General features: G+C 35.8%; 1 protein-coding gene across 1 annotated transcript in view; it reads left to right on the top strand.

Moving 5' to 3' along the window:
- TRPC6 (transient receptor potential cation channel subfamily C member 6) overlaps positions 1–11,375 on the top strand; it is a 76,547-nt gene extending 65,172 nt beyond the window's left edge. Inside the window, exons 10-12 of the mRNA XM_021529330.3 lie at positions 4,963–5,046; positions 7,403–7,478; positions 8,251–11,375. Coding sequence (XP_021385005.1) covers positions 4,963–5,046; positions 7,403–7,478; positions 8,251–8,402 — 312 coding nt within the window. The 3' untranslated portion in view covers positions 8,403–11,375. The remainder of the gene's footprint in view (positions 1–4,962; positions 5,047–7,402; positions 7,479–8,250) is intronic.
- Positions 11,376–17,531: the final 6,156 nt, after the last annotated feature.

Below are 17,531 nucleotides of genomic sequence, written 5' to 3'. Positions count from 1 at the left end.
TCCTGCATTATCTTGGTATAGATCATTTAAATTGCTTTAGAAAAACATGGAATATTAGGTGGTGTTGGAAATGTAAAAACTGGCACTATTGTAGCATGTTACAGCAGAAACGTTGTGCAAGGCAGCTGATCAGATGTAGTGAGTAGACTGATGACCATATGCTAACACACACACACACACACACACACACACAAAAAAAAAAAAGGATTGTCATGGTAGATAATTTTTTTTTTTCAATGGAAATTTAAGTGTGGAAGGATCTTTGTTAATATGGGCTGTGGTCTGAGCAGAGGCCTGTTCAAGGTTAAGAGTTCTTGAATTTGTAGTCAAAAGCCATTAGTCATTAGTCATTAGACCAGTAAAGAATTTACATGCATCTGTCAGTTCTCTGTCACCAATGTGACCAATGTGACCAATGTGATATTTTTCACACTTAATAGTTGAAGAGTAAAATAAAAACATGCTCACAATCCTAGAAGGAAAAAATGGACTTTTAGGGAAAAATCCTTTGCCTCTGGGTAAGTCTATATGGTCTATGAAAATAAATATAGGTATTAAAAACATTGTCATCAAAGTCAAAATTGTTATCAAGTTCAAGTGTCTCATCTCTATTACCAGTAATTTTTCTAGTGTTTCACAGATCTCACTTCATTTTTTTGGAAAATCGAATCCTAAAATGTTTAGGATCTAACAGAAATGACACATGTATTTCCTCAGGTTTTTAATGAATCTGACATTTGCAAAACTTTTCTTCAAGCTGCCTGATGCAACCTGATTTTAAAACCTCTGTGAGTGATAAAGCCATCACTAAAATATTGTATATTTGAGGAGATGCATATAAACATAAAATTGAGTGGTGGTGGAAAACAACAAATGGTTCTTTTCCTAATTCACTTACTCTGTGAATTTGAAAAACTCATAACTAGGTTACAAGCTTGTGTTAATGACTTTTTAGCATGAAATTTATGTTCCCATAAAACAGATACTCTTGTAAGTCCCATTTATACAGACTTAAGGAAAGAAGATGTATTTTTATCATTCCATTCAAATTTAGCAACTCCTGTTTTCTAGTTTGTTTCTAGAAAGGTGCAAAGTGTAATAATTACCATTTCTACATAAAACAGTAGCAGGTTTGTCAGCTTTTACAACAGTCCCTCTGAAAGAGAGCTGTAGGAATGCAAACATTGTTTTGTTTATCAGTTTTTCTTAACCCTGAATTAATTTTAAGTCTTTAAATATTAATGCTTTACACTAAGTGCAGTTTTTAGTATAATTAATCCTAAATGAAATGTGATTACTCCCCAGCCGAAGCAGCTATAAAACTGTTAATCAAATTAAGAATAAAAAGCTTTTACATTGAAAAACATAAAGCATCTGAGTCATATTTATTAATTCCTCAGGTTTTGCAGCAGATACTGGCAGATGATTCCATTTTTACTTACCTTTTGTGCTGCTACATGCTGAATTTATCTGAATCTGTGAGATACTGCCATCCTGTTCACTTCCAAGAAGTAGCTAAAGTGGTTTTGTGTTACCTTTTGGTCCACTATTGATGATTCATTATTGTTGATGCTGTCATGGCATCTTCTCAAAGGCACTCTCAGGTTTTTGGGGTTTTGACTTTTGATTCACTTAGTGCTGAGCAAGTTGATGCTGCTAAGACTGCTGAGCAAGGAGCTACCTGTGCAGGGAGCTACTATAAATAAAATGGGCTGTGGAAAGATAAGGAAAGATTTGGCAAGACAGCCAAGACTTGATGGCTGTGTTTATGCTAGTATAACATGGGTAGCTCATCTGAGTATTGAGGCCAATTCAGGAATGGCTTGCCCCTGTTCAGGTAGTTTTCCTCACAAAGTAGAAAACCTCTTGTCTCCAAACCATTCCAGTTGCCAAACTGTGCCTAGAAAGATAGAAGATTGTTCTGGTGTGAGTCCTACCTGGCAGGACAGTAGAAGTTCAGTGATGGAGGACATTGCATTGCAGTGCCCAATAGTGTTAGCACACACTAGAGTTTACAGATTCAGACCCAGCCTGTGGGCTGTTCTGCTGCAGAAACTGCATCTTCTCAGTGCAAAAGCAGCAGCTGCTTCAGAGTCTGTGGGAAGACAAGCATTAAGGTGGGAAGGAAGGAAATGTTAATCCTAGATCCAGCTCTGCTCTGATTATTGCTAGAAGAAAACGAAGCCAGATGCTGTCAGTGCTAAACAGCAAATAATTTACATGGCTGTGTTCAAAGTATAGTACACCAGAAATTAATTTCCTGAGACATATCTAAATACAATACTAAAGACTGTGAAGATGTTTTATTTCAAGCTGCTTATTAAAATCCATAGATTTCTTGTTTCAGACTAGAATTGGCATTTAAACATCAAATGAGTAAGAAACTCAAACCAATGAAAAGGAATAAAGAAATGAAGGAAAAGGAGAGTTTTTAAAGAAACCTACTTTGACTACTGTTATAAATTATAAAATTGCCTTGGGATTGAGAAAATTTATTGTTCAAGTGTCACAGAACTTGTTCATCTTTCTGAGCTAAAATTCAGCAGTGCGAGATAATATATTTAAATTTTGTTCATTATACATGGCCCTTCAGAAAAGAAGTAAGGGACAACTATTTATTGAAGTAGCTTTAAGCCCTCACTTCATCAAGATAAATATGTTAACTTCAACTTTCCTATTGTAAAACAGTATTTCTGAAATTTTCACAAATGACATCTGGTGGTAGGAGCACAAACTGAGTCACTTTCTGGAAACCCTCCTTTTTGATCCAAGTACAATTTTTTGGAATTACAAGTTGACAGCAGCTTCTGATTTAAGACATCAATAAAGGGCTAAAGAAAACAGCTAAAATAATTTCATTACTATTCTGATTGCATTGAATTTTAAGTAATATAAGAGAATAATGAAATGAGAGGCAAGTTGAAAGATGAATGTGTTTTTAAAGAGCAGTGATCCATATATCCTGCATTTCTTATTTCACCCCACACTCTAGAAGAAGAGTTATTTTGATTGGGATTTATATAATTGTTTTATTTAACTAACATCATTTCCCCTCTGGTTACTCATATTCAATAAATATTAACTTAAAAATATGGATTCTAGGTCAGTCACCAATGTGACAGGCTGAGTGTACTCTATTACTAATTTTGGAGAAAGAAAAAAGCCATAGGCAGGAAGCTTAAAGAGAATTTAAAGAGAGCTTAAAGAGAATTTAAAAATTTTATTAGATATTATAATGAAATCTTGGCAGTCTCTGCCACCAAGTGGTCATTTAGCAATTTACAGTGGATCTTGTGTCCTTACTAAGAACTAGAACTAATAAAATTACAAGACTAATGAAACAAGAACTAATGAAGTTACACACTTATGATTTACCTGCCAGCTTTCAAGGTTCACTCTGTAGCTAACTAAAAGTACATTATTGTCTTAAAAAATGTGCTGGAGGGTGAAGATTAAGATAAAGGCATTACAGTGAGCCTGGTTTTACAAGTTTGCAGTGTCATAAGTAATCTCAGCATATATCAACAATTTCACTATTTCAAGTGAAAATCAAACTAATTGAGCAGTGGATTAACTTTTGAGGTGAAACAATGTAAAGTTTGAAACTGGTAATAAGCTTGACACATGGTTTTAAAAATATGTAATTAAATACATAGTAAACACCCAGGGCAACTTCCCTCTGCTGCTGCAGAGGAAGTGTGGTCTTACTCTTATTCTACTATATTATTTCCAAAAATGGTGCATGGGAAATCCAAGAGCTGAAATAGCAAGAAGATTGTTTTCCTCTTTTAACCCACTATTATAGATGAGGCCCAAGTTAATTAGTTCCAAAATCCTGGAAAACATAGTGATTACATAGTGATTGTGTAAACTCACTAGCCATTATTTTTTATTATAAATCAGATACCTACTTTAAGTTAAAATATTTTGATAATATTATATTTCCTAATATATATTCAAACTAACTGAAGTAGCTTTATTCAAGCACAAAAAAATAGTGACTTGCTCTTTTTATACGGCATTAATTTCCCTCCACATGTAGATTAATATATGAGGAATATTAATTGTTTTATATGTGTTATGCTATTCATCTTTCATCATTACTTTTGCTTAGTCAAATAAACATAGTCTGAATAGACAATTTTTTTAAAGTATGGGCAAATAGATTTGTGAATCTTTCTAAAGAACAAAAAAAAAAAAATTCCCAAATTCAGTGTACACTTTATATTCATTGCTAATGAATATATTTCACCGATGGATATAATAAATTTTTGTATCACAATACAAGCCTGATCTAATAGAAGGTGTCCCTTCCAATGGCAGGGGCATTGCACTACCTGTTTTCAGATGTCCCTTCCAACACAAAGCATTCTGTGATTCTATGGAATCCTAAACAAAATCTAATAGTATTTAAATTAGTCCCAGTGTACAGCTGTGTAAGCATGGAATCCTGCCCCTTTTTTGCCCCCAACAAATGATATCCCAGCATATCCCACAGAGTATTTAACAGGCTTCAAAGTGCCCCAGTCTGCTTATCAGTAGATGCTCAACATATTAGGACACAACATAGAGAGTGTCAATGGAAGTACAGAACAATAACACAGGATGTGAGACACTTCACTGATAGTTCTGTTCTTTGAAACAGTAAAAATTTTGTTAGACCAGGTATAATTTCAGAGAACTGAATTTTTAGTGATAGTTGCACTTATTCCTCATTCAGATGCATCATGATTTATATTTCTTGCACTGCTACTTGTTGAACTGGCCCTGCTCTTTATCTAAAGCAATTCCATTTGTTTTTGCAGTTTCTGTTCACTCTTATTGCAGCCCAGCCATTCAGCTCAAGTCCCAGTTCACCGTTTTGTGCTGAAAACCTTAGGTTTTCTGTCATAGGGTATATAGATGAGATATACATATTGATCTTCTATTTATTTTGTACTATAAATAATGTTTTCATTTCAGCTTGGTCAGAGGAAGCAATCAAGTATAAGAAGCTCAGATGAAATCCACTTAAACAGTTTAAACAATCCTCCAAGACAATATCAGGTAAAAACCAGTTTATTTTTAAATAAAATCAAGAAGTAGTAGAACTGGCAGACTGATGGCATGAGGATAGTTTTGGATTTATGCTAAGTGACATAAGTCAAGAATAAATCCACAGACCTTGTATATATGAGAAATAAATGAAATTGTTTAGGCATTTGCACTACAATTTTGAGGGTTTTTTCTCTTCTCTTTGTTTCTTGAATGGTACCCTTATAGTGAAATGTATTTATGTGCTTTAAAAAAATGTTTTTAATTTTAGAATTGTGTCCATAACTGCACAATGTGAATTGAGAAATCCAAAAATAAACCCAAAATCTTCCCCATTCCATTTGCTGAAGCAGATCAGCTTATTGTGGCACACCTCTACATACAAATGCCTCAAGCACTGCAAGTATCTGTCAGCCTTTATCAATGAAGTCTGTTGTTCTTTTGCCTCCTAAACAACTGCAATGAGCATTTGTGCAGTTAAGTATAAAGAGACCCAGCACACTCCACATAAATCTCAGCTATTCTGGTCCAGAGACTTCTTCTTTCCTTCTTGTAATACTACAAAGTGGGTAGAAAGGAAGAAGCAAGATCTGCCTGGGCAATATAAAAAGATAAATTAAATGAAAAAGAGTACAGAAAATGAGTATACTTTATTGACCACAAGACAGAAATAGAGATTTTCCCTTGGGCAGGCTAGCTCTGCTCCACTTTTATGTTATGCAGTATCAACAGGAGTCTGTTCCAAAAACTCCCTCACATTTTCACAGCCAATTTCATTATGATGCAGGGATAGGTACTAAGATTAAAAATCTACCCCATAAACATGTAGTGTGGCTTTGTATTTGAAACATTCTTGGATTATTATAATAAACAGTACAGCTGCTGACCTTGCAAGCGTGACTGTAGTGATGGCCTGGGACCACCAATCTGGGATGACTCACCTCAAAATCAGCTCTGGTCAGCTCTATTATTGTGGAGACAAAAGCAGACATCTAAATCTACGAATTTTTTATATCTTAAAATGGAAAAGAAGAAGTTTTGTGTTGTTATGAACTACACCCTATAAAATTAAACCCAAAGCAGAAATACAAATCCTAATACTTGGATACCTTGTTCTTTTTTAAATAATTTGAACTGTTGGGAGAATCAGGGCCAGAATCCATTTTTTCCCGGAAAGGTAAAATTTACAATAAACTTGCTGAACTAGATACCCATTATTAGCAGAGAGGTTGGTCATTCTCATGGTATGAGCTGTTGATCAGTTTTAGTTGTCTCAGATGCACTGTGCTCTCAGGATTGCTCATTTTATCCATAGAAGGAAATAAAGATGACAGATATGTATATTTACCTTAGAAAGTATATGTCTTTGGTTAGATGAGTCCCAGCTGAGACTCATCATTGGATCCCATTTTCTCTAAGAAAGCCCTACACTGGGAAAACATAACAAATATATCAAAATAGATTCAAATAAATTAACAACAAAAGGGTTTAGCAGCTAGTACTGCAGGATCATTATCATCTTTGGATGGCAATAAAGGCCAGATGGCTTCATCTACTTGGAGGTCAAAGATGCAACTGCATTAATAGTTCTTACAGGCTCCAGTAGTAGGTTAAGGCTTATGAATTATCCCATTCATAAGATTGTCTTTAGTTCTCTAACTTTAAAGTATGTGCAGAATCATAAAGATTAAATGTCATCTGTAGATGAAAGCAGAGATTTTTACATTCAATTTATTTTATCTATCAAGTTCTACACTGAATTATCTGAATGCAACAGAAGGCAAAAGAAGTGTCATAATTTAACCCCGTCTGCAACTAAGTACCACACAGTTCTTACTCACTGCCCCCACACTGCCCCTTCCTCTGAGGAGGAGAATCATAGAAGGTAAAACTTGTGAGTTGAGATAATAATACTTCACTAATTTAAATAAAGCAAAAAAAAAAAATAGTAGTGGTAGTAGCAGTAGTAATGAAAAGGAGAGATAGAGGAGCAGTGATCACCCCTCAAGGCCAAGCCTCCCCCAGTTTCTATACTGAGCATGATCGTCTATGGTATGAAATATTCCTCTGGCCAGCTTGGTTCAGCTGTCCCAACCATTCTCCCCCCCAGCTTCCCGTGCACCTGCTCAGCAGCAGAGGCATTGAAAAATCCTTGCCTTTGGCTAATCACTGCTCAGCAACAACTAAAACACCAGTGTGTTATCAAAACTATTCTCATACTAAACCCAAAACTCACACTGTACCAGCTACAAAGAGGAAAATGAACTCTGTCCCGGCTGAAATCAGGAAAAGAGCTCTTACTTTGAAATGTCATAACAATACTAGTCCAACTAAGAAAACTACTTTTTCCTTTCTTTTTTCTCTGCAGAAAATAATGAAGCGTCTTATTAAAAGATATGTGTTGAAAGCTCAGATAGATAAGGAAAGTGATGAAGTCAATGAAGGTGAGTATGTTGATGAATTGTATGTTTCATCAAAGAATAAAAACAGAGTGATTATCTAATTCCAAAATACTTAATCCACTTCACATGTTTACAAGTGCAAGAGGTAAAATTAACATGCTATTGAAGAGAAGATGGGATTTCTGTCTCTTCTCTCCCATTAGAAACTATCACTGATCTGACAAGCATTAAAATGTGTTGCTACATCTAGTAATAATAGAATCAGAGAATAATTTTGTTTGGAAAGGCCCTTAAAGATCATCTAGTTCCTTAAAGATCTGGTGGGCTGGGCAGTGCTTGATGAATGATTGGATTCAGTGATCTTAGAGGTCTTTTCCAACCAAAATGATTCTGTGGCTACAATTCTGTGATCTCTCTTGCAGCAGAACAGCCTCTTCCATCAAATAGATTGTGTGAGTTTTGTGAACTCTGGTCTCTCACACTTTTGCCTTCAGATTTGTTTGATTCCTGAACTGCATCTTCAAATTCCTATCCCCAAGACTCCATTCCACTGAGGTTAGCTCAGCTGGTGCATGATGCTAATAACATCAAGATTTTGGATTTAATCCTTGTGTGGACCATTCACTTAAAGCTGGACTCAATGGTCATTGTGGGTCCCTTCCAGCTCAGACTATCCTATGATTCATTAGTGGGCAGCACAATATCTACTTCTTCTGTTTCGACAAAGAAATACAGAAAAACATAATTCTGAGATATTTGGATATGCTGTTTTTCTTTTGCTTCTTAATACTGTGATATTTAAAATCTTTTACAGGTGAATTGAAGGAAATCAAACAGGACATCTCAAGTCTCCGGTATGAACTCCTTGAGGAAAAGTCTCAGAATTCTGAAGATCTGGCAGAACTTATAAGGAAACTTGGGGAAAAACTGTCACTTGACTCTAAGGAAGAAGAAAGCAAGAGATAACCACAATACGATACGCAACAGAATGCTAACAATTCACTTAAAGCCATATTTCTGTTTTCCTCAAGTCCAGTTCACATTTCTTCAAAAGATTCAGAAATTAAATCATTCCAATTCTTTGTTGAAAAACACAGTGGCAAATCCTCTAGGTCTACAGTAGAGAGGCCATACTACTTCAGTAAAGATACTTATTCTTTACCTGCTGGAGAATAGTTGATCTAACTTAAATACTCAATTTACTGTCTAGAATTCCAGTGGAATCTTGATAAGCTCAGTCACAAAAGATTGAAAGCATAGATCTAAACTTTCCTATGTTAACTGTTTATTTTTTGCAAATTTCCTTTTGTAAGCATTCTTACATATATTTTAGTGAAGCACAAGAGAAAAATCCAGGCTTTTATATACATACATATATCAAAAGCTATTTAATTTTTCCAGTATTCCCAACTAGCAAAATAAAAAAGAAAATAAAGCTAATTGCCTTTCTTAAGAATGTGTAGGATATTAAAATAAACTTATGAACATTTTCATGCAGTGGTAGATACCAGGACACTCAGAGCACTGTGCTGTACTTTCCTGTACTGATCCCTGTGAGCACTAGACTATCCTGCAAGATACTAGGTTCCTATGGGAGTCAGTGCATTAAGAAGGAAATATTTTTCACCAAGTTTACTAAAAAGCTATTTCTGAGGCTGGAAGAAATCCTTCTTTAATTTTTTTATTATTTTCTTTAGTCCAAAATAATTAAACCTTGCCTTGATGTTCCAGTCTTTTTCAGGATTCCCAAGTTCTCCAAGTTCAGTTTTCATGCCTTGAACTGAACCTCTCAAACTGCAGATCAGGGGTTTGAATGCAACATTTTTATTTGAGGTGGAAGATACTAAAATGTGGTGCAAAACTCCCTTTGAATTCTGGGAATGTCATACATGGGGGACCATGTTTCTCCATGTCAAGCCTGTTTAGATGATTAAATTTTCTTCAGACATATGGATAGTGAACAAAACAATCTGGGTGCAAAAAATCATGAAATCTCATCTTCTGTGCATTTGCATCCCTCGTCCTTTTTTCCACCGGTCACAGCTCAGCTCTTGTGCTGTATTCTTTAGGACTCTTAATGAAGAATCTTCATTCCATGTGGTAAGGAAAGCTCCAACACTTTCACCCTGCCCACTGCAATAGTTAAAAGTCTCTTTCTGTTAAACTGCAGACGAGCTATCCCATGCTCCGTCTGGCTGTTTGTTGTGTAACAATGTCCATGCAGGACAGTCAGCTGGTTTCTGTCTTTCCAGATAGAAACAGGATAAATTCCATGTAATTTTTCCCTGCTTAATACAGTAATTTGTGTTTCTTTGGATAGCCACTAATTCTGGAAGTGTTATAAACACACATTACATTGGTCATCTCTGCTTCTCTTTCAGCTTTTTTTGAGATTAGTGAAAGGGCTGTGAAAAATTATAACATGGCATCAAGGTGTATGACACACCTGTAAAAGACTTGTATGAAACCAGACTTAAAAAGGCCTGTCAGTGATTGCTCTACAATTAGCTTTGTGAAACTTATTTACTGTGGAATGTATTAGAATATTTCTGCCTTTCCCTTTTAGGCTGGCAATTATTTTATTTGGTCTAGATTAGTTTCCAGATGGATTTGTTGATAGTTCTTTTTTTAAAAATGTTGATGGAATCACTGTGTATTTTCAGGGAAAAAACGCCTATATATTAAAATGGGTTTTGAAATCACTTGGAGACGGGTGGAGGTAGGGGACTGAGGTTGGCTTGCCCCGAGAGTGTTTGTCATGCTTTGGAGGAAGTGCTCCCACAGAAGTTTAAACTGCAAATGGAGTATGGGGAACAATGTGTGTCCTGTGGGCCTCAGGTTTAATGAACTCAGGGTTTAGAAACTTCTAAGGCTTCTTCCTCTGAGGGAGAAGGAGGAAAGTGAGGATTCAAAGGTAGTAGAGCACAGGCAACTGGTGTGACCTTAGGCTGGAAGGTAGTGTGAGGTAACTTCACTGCATTGTGGCTCCTGGATGGTTCCTGGCCACCTCACTTGGCCAGGACTGACCTCTAAATTGAAGTTTCACCTGTGTATTTTGGACCTGGTTTTCTGAAACAGTGGGCAGTTCATTCAGCTCCACTGAAGGGCTGTGTTAGAGGCCATGTGCTCAAAGCACAGCTTCCATCTGAGAGAAGCTCTTCAGAGAATCTGTTGATCAGGATCAGAGGTAACATGGACAGTGTTCACTTTCAGTAATCTGAAGTCTTAATTTTTGGTCATTGGAATACACAATGTGGATCTGCTGTAGTGCTCGATGGTAAACCCTCACTCCATAAACCCAGAGGGAGGAAATACATATACACAGTTTGAGATCCAGGCACTTTTAAAGTGAAGATTTTTATTACAGAGGTAAAATGTACACTGTGAATTTGTTTAAACCCAAAATTTGATGTACCTTAAAACTATAAGATCGTAATGTATATATTGTATTTCATTAAGAAAATACATACAGATTTTTTTAATCATTGAAGCTATTTTATATGTACTTACTACTCATGGAACAATTTGCTAAATACATTTGAAGAGGTCTATTGCCAAATGTAGTGTGACAAGCAATGTAGTATTTAAAATGAGCACAATACCAAATATATTATCCTCATTAAAAAAAATTTAAATGTACCAGACTAAAAATGCCTTTGTGATCCATTATATGAACATTTTGGTATTTCACTGGAAACCTTTGCTGCTCCTGCTTGGAAGACTGATATGGTAAAAAACTTTCATTTCCTAACAACACTAATATTAAAAAAAAACCATCTCAAATAAGTCTTTTCATACTTAATTAGACTCAAGGCCAAATATTTTGTCTCCTCTGGCTGTGTCTGATGCTAGATGTTTCAGAACATCTGTAGTAACAGATATTTTTCACCCTACATAGTTCTCCTTTTGGTTTCTAATAAAAAATAATTTGATGAGGAAGCATTTCCAGATTTTTTTTTGTGTGTGAATTATTAGGATAACAAGATAGTCTTGCTATGTACTTAATTTTTTCTTTAAACCTTGTTAATTACTTGAGCTCAGCAATTCTGTTTCTGTAGCAGCAGCTGCCACATCTAAACCAGACTTACTATGAAGTATTGCCTTTATATATGTTTTTTCCCCTGAGTATTTCTTAAACTTGAATTATGAAATGTTGTCAGTAGTTTTAATCATCACTTGGAGAATCTCCTTTCTGTTCACCCAAATATATTTCACTAAAATTAAATATGGAAGGACTTGAGAACTTCTGAAGACAAGACAATGAAGTAAGAAAATCCCCAAATCAATGTCTGTCCAAGGTTTTCTCACACTGTTCTGGATGAAACAGATTTGCATCTAAATATTGAGAAAAAGCTTTATACATCATGGAGGACTGGAAATTTTATTAGAGACCGATCATGCAATGCAAGCCTAAGGTATCCGAGATTTACAGTGACAGATGCTGAGAACAAGCTACAGGATTTCCAGTGAAATTTCTGACATTCCAGGTAAAAATCTGCTGCATTATACCATATTTTAGAGCACTGACAGGCCAAGCCAATGAATGCTACTGATTTTAGAAGTGGCATCTACAGATTTATTTGATTTTAGATGACAGCCATGAAGAGTTATGCAACTGAGCTTGTCTAGTCTTTCTTTGTATTCAGTGACTAGAAATTATCAAAGGCATGATTTTGTGTCATCTTAAAGTAGTCTAGTATCCCAGATGAGTCATATAGTAGAAGTGAACATTTATCTCCTGTTACTCTGAAGAAACCACTGTAGCTGTTAGTAACATTTCTATTGAAATGTGAGAAGTCTCAGCTTGGCAGAAAGCAGCACTGCAGCTCATGAACACTGCAGGGCTATAAACCATCACAAATGCAATGAGATCAAATTATCTCATTGGAAGGGCTTGAATGGATGAGGACAATTGCTGAGAGGGGCAGGATCTAACTTGCCTTCCCAAGAATCTAGCCCATCCCCCAGGGATGATGGATGAGTAGGGTTCTTCTTTACTCTGCACCAATATTTCATTTTTCTTTCTTCATTAGTGTAGCTGTGGGTCAGCATAAACAAGACCACACATTAACCAAATCTATCTAACATGAGAAAAACTCTGTTGCAGAGCACATGGCAACTAAATTCTGATTGACAAACCAGGACATTTATCATAAAGAGAAGTTTATATTTCATGCTTTAGTACATTGGGATGAGCATATATTTTCAATAATATGTTTTCAAAGCTTAAAATACATAGCTTGATCCTGGCAGTACTTCAGCTATAGCAGCTGTATCCTGTAATTTACTAAGAACATGTTCTCATGACTTCTGTGTCCCAAAATGCAGTTTAGTTCAACAAAATCTGGCATTTGCTTCTTAGAGATTTCCCTCAGGCTTGAATTTTCTATCTGAACATTATAATTAATACATTATAAACCACATAATCTGAAACTATACTCATTTGCAGAACAGAAGAAATTGTTCTTATAGTGTAAATTGCTAGTTTTTCATGTAAATATTTAACGCTTTTTAAAATTTGTTAGAAACTGCCTGGTATGAATAATCTAAGTACTTATGCTCCTGCTTAAATTTTAATTTGGCTTATGGAAAATAGAATTCACAAAGTTTATGATTGGAAAACTACTTGTGCTTCAGAAGCTCATATCAAAAGAGAAGTTAATCAAGTCTGAGGTGTGTACCTTTAGCTCCATGCTCTTAGAAGGCCAGGGAATCCCATGCACTGTTCTTCCCTGGTGTATGAGTAACCTCAAAATATTTCATCACCATATGATAGTGCAGTAGGGATGAAAAAGTACAAATTTTCAGTGCTTTCTCTGTCCAAGGAGAAAATACTACTATTTTAGTAGTATTTGGTTTTGTTTTAAGCTTTTGAATATTCTGTGATTTAGCTCCTTGACATTTACGCTTTGCTCCTTTAATCAATGGAACTCCAGTCAAGGTAATTAAAGAAAATCAGTTCCTATTGTATGCAAAGTAAAATGCATCAGATAAATCATTGTCAATGTTAATTACAATATTTTTATGCCCTTTTATATATGAACACTTTTATACCATTCTGATATTTCATTGTGCTTTATAAACAAGCATATTCTAGTAAGTCTGCAAGGGGAAAAGGGCATAAATAAAGTGAAAAACAGTCTAAAAATTTTTTTATAGTAGGCAAAACCTACTCACTCTCAAATACAAATAAATGTATTTTCCTATGACCCTTGTTAAACCAGCTCAAGTCTCTGTTCTTCAGCTTCTTCATTTATGCCAGGAGAAAATTATACTAATTGATGTCAACATGCTCAAATAAGTAATTTGATGAATTAATGAAGAGAAAATTTCAGTTCTTTCTCAAAGAGAGTATTTTATTGTTTCCAATGAAGATTTTATGTAACTTTACCTGAACTCAAATGATGTAGTCAACTTCAATAGAAAAAACCCATGGGATTTCATGAGTTAATGTCTTCACTGCAAAAGGCACTGCTATGGGTTTGTTCTTTAGAACTGCTGTTCTAAAAGTTCCAGTTGAGACACTCACTGACTCTGTCCTGTCTGTAGCCCAATTTATTCAGTCCCCCATCTCCTAATGGTAAACTGAGGCTCTGCAGCTGGGTCACAACATCCTCACTTTTGAATGGAGAAATACCAGTGACACAGTGAATTTTTTAAAATACATAGAGCATGAGCAAATCTTTCTGGTGAACTGAAGATAAGGTGCAATATCAGGTTGCTATCGAATCATGTTGGCAGTAAAAGATTCAAGACTACTTTATGTGGCTGTGCTAGAGCACATAAGGTCTCTCCTGACATGTTGATGCTGTTTCTCAAAAGAAAATGTTTCTTCTAGAAATGACTTCGTCTGTCAGCATAATTTTAGAATTCTGTGAGTTACTTCCTTCTGAAGTGGACATCACACTTTATTTGAGGAAACTAAACTGCCTGCTACAATAATGTCAGTGCTGTAATCCTTCAGCAGAGGCTTCTGTCTTACCCTACAGGAGGCCACTGACCTAGTACCATCAAGAGTGTTAAAAACAGCCCTGGCTATACCAAGAAATATTTCTCAGTATCAGTCTGGAAATAAATAAAGATAAAATCATTCCCAAAGTGCCTATGGGTCTTATAATGTTGCAAGTTAGCCTGTATTCAATTATGAATGTTCCATGTGTCTGCAAATATTGTCCCTTCTGATTAAATATCCACAGCACACATTACCGTAAGCCATGTATGATCCCCTCCTAGTCTCTGAAAACTCTGAATGTTATTTCAGAGGTATATATTTGCTTTAAATGGAACTAGAACCTTAGCCCAAACTACTGTAGTATAAGATCTTGAGAAAGTTTAAATCCCTTATTGGGTCAGCGATGAGGTCTCCACGGAGTGTTGAGCTAACAAGAATTGCTAGCAATTGCACATAAAAATATGCCAAGTGCTCTTCTCTGCAGAAGTTTTCACAGCATCAAACAGAATACTTTTATGAGACTCCGATTTTTGATAATTGTGAATATTACAAATTAACCCCCATAACACTTGTCTTTAGACAATCCAGTAGTTCCAGTAGATTTAACAGCTTGCAGAACCTCAAATTCATTGTTGCAGTAGGCAAACACTGAGATATTTTTATTTAATATAGGTGAATTTTCTGATCACCAGCCAAAATTTAATATGAAGGAGATTGTTTTGGGAACAGGATCCTTGTTGATGATCCCAGTGAGGTATCCTCACCTTCCTCCTACAAAATCATCTCATAGGATGGTGGCATGAAATAGTCCTTAGGGGTTACTTTAGGAACTTGATAGGCCAATAAAATTACACATAATTGAAAAGAATGGAAATTTGTTCTAACAGATGCTCCTGTTGTCAGGCTTGCTTAAAATTACTTCAAATGCATGTGTTTCGTTTGGTCGATTTTATGCAGAGATGACTACCTGAGCTGCAGAACCGCAGTCATTGTACTGCAGTGGCTCTGGTACGAATAATTCTAGTTCTTCTGGAAAAAAAACAAACCTTGAAAACTTTGGAAGCAGTCTTAGGAACTCCAAAGTCTATATACATGCCTCCCAATGAACTGTTTCTGCTTACTTATCCCTTCCTTTCATTTAACACTTCTTTTGAAAAATAAATTATTGAGGTTACCCATAATTTTTAGGTTTATTGGTTTACATAGTTGGTTTAGGCAGGAGTTCAGCTTTAACTAAAATAATTATATTTCAAATAATCATTTTCAATATCTATAAATTTTATGGTGGTGTTATAGCATAGCCAACAGCTCCTAGCCAAGACTTTGTCTTCCTGGGATTCCTCTATGCACGATGAATACCATCAGTTGATACAGCCAAAGGTAAAGCTGTCTGTGTACCTGCAGACACCAGGATACAGACCAGAAGATGACAGAGGGTATTAGATATCCAACTTTTTTAACAGACTATAGCAAAAAGAACCTGGAATTTCTGACAGGTAAATTGTGTTTGTATTCACAGGATACATTGTAGAAGACCTGTTACTCCAGATATTGCAGACTCAAATTAATCCATTTCAGTGACTTAGAGTGAATTTTCCTTCCTGTACACCTAAAAAATTTTAATTAACTTTATAATGAGACTGAAAAATATCTGTATGCACCCTTTTCTGTGTGATAAAGACCTGTAGTTACTTGTCTAAAGTAAATTCTGTCTAATAGCAAGGGTGAAAACAGCCTGGATAAGTTAATCTTCAAATGAAACCTCAGGTGTTTTGTAGTTCAGGTGACTTGATGGGAAAGGGGGAACAAGAGGGAGCTGTAACAATGGGGATTAAGTTACAATGAAGCCCCTGCAGGACTGTGAGTAGGCTCCCAGAGCCCATCAAGAACCAGCCTGGAATCTCTAATGAGAAAGTTCAGTGACTTTTGATAGTTTCTAGGCCCACAAATTTGAAGCCAAAATATAAGAATAGTTCCAATAGAACTGAAGTAGCAGTGACTGTCTGTAAAACAGCTTATAGCAACTCCTGAGGTTTATGGTCTGTGAGACATGTCAGGAGAGTTAAACACATAATTACTTCCTTGACAAAAAGCTGCCCACTGGAAGGGGGTGTCTCCCTGTGGACAACAGTAAAAGCAAACACTGGCAACTTTCAACTTAGCTGAGTTGAAAGAATGAAAAAATGCCTTTTTTTGCCTTTTTTTTTTTTTTAAGTACTATACAAAATAAACAGAAATACTGTGTAGATCAAAGAGAGATTTGCTATAGCCCAGAAATAGATCAACCACATTTTCTTCAGTTTGTGAGAAATATTTTCCCTCCTGCTGCAACACTCACTGTCTGCAGTAGTCCCATTGAACTCTACTTGCTGCTAAGTCCACCCCTGTAATTGTCTTAACTGGCTATGTAAATACATGAAGTATCATCCTCTTTCCAATAAAGCAAATATTTTAACAACGTTTTATTTTCCAACTGTATTTCCACATCCCTTCTACCCTTTTTCTTAATGACACTTCCAAGTAAGCTTGAAAATTATACTGTCCCAGAGCAGTGCCTTGGCAACCACAAACTCTATACTCTAGGTAGAGGTTTGAATTAATAATTAGGAATTAGATTAATTGATTCAGTAATGATTATAATATAAACTACCTATGTTTGTGCAGTACATTTATTAAGGTATGATTAATTGAATTTACTGCATCAGGTTTTCAGAAATCTTTCTACAAAACCAGGAGGAAACACAAGAGAAATGCACTTGTCTGAGCAAACCAAATTCTGGAAGTTAGAACCACTGTCCTCACTCTTACTTCTTGTTTACATTATAAAAGTATTTGAGTATTACAAACAAACTTTAAAAGCCCAGTTTCTGCTGGGAGAAGTTATCTTCAGCACTACAAATGGCGGTAAAAAACTCTAATATAGATAAATCCTCTTCAGCAGGTTGCAGTCCTATAAAAATGCAAGTCCTATATCCCAGTTCATATTTTACCTGTACCCTCAGGCTGTAATAGCAGTTGAATGCAATGGATGTTCTGGCTGGGCATCACAATAAATAAAACTCACGAGTCCCTGGTGGCTCTCTCTACCTCTGCAGTGATGAGCTCCATCTCCCTGGCATTGTGCCTGTGACCTGCCTGGCAAA

Source organism: Lonchura striata, chromosome 2, assembly GCF_046129695.1.
Source record: "Lonchura striata isolate bLonStr1 chromosome 2, bLonStr1.mat, whole genome shotgun sequence".
Lineage (NCBI taxonomy): Eukaryota > Metazoa > Chordata > Aves > Passeriformes > Estrildidae > Lonchura > Lonchura striata.
This window is presented reverse-complemented; position numbering and strand designations above follow the sequence as displayed.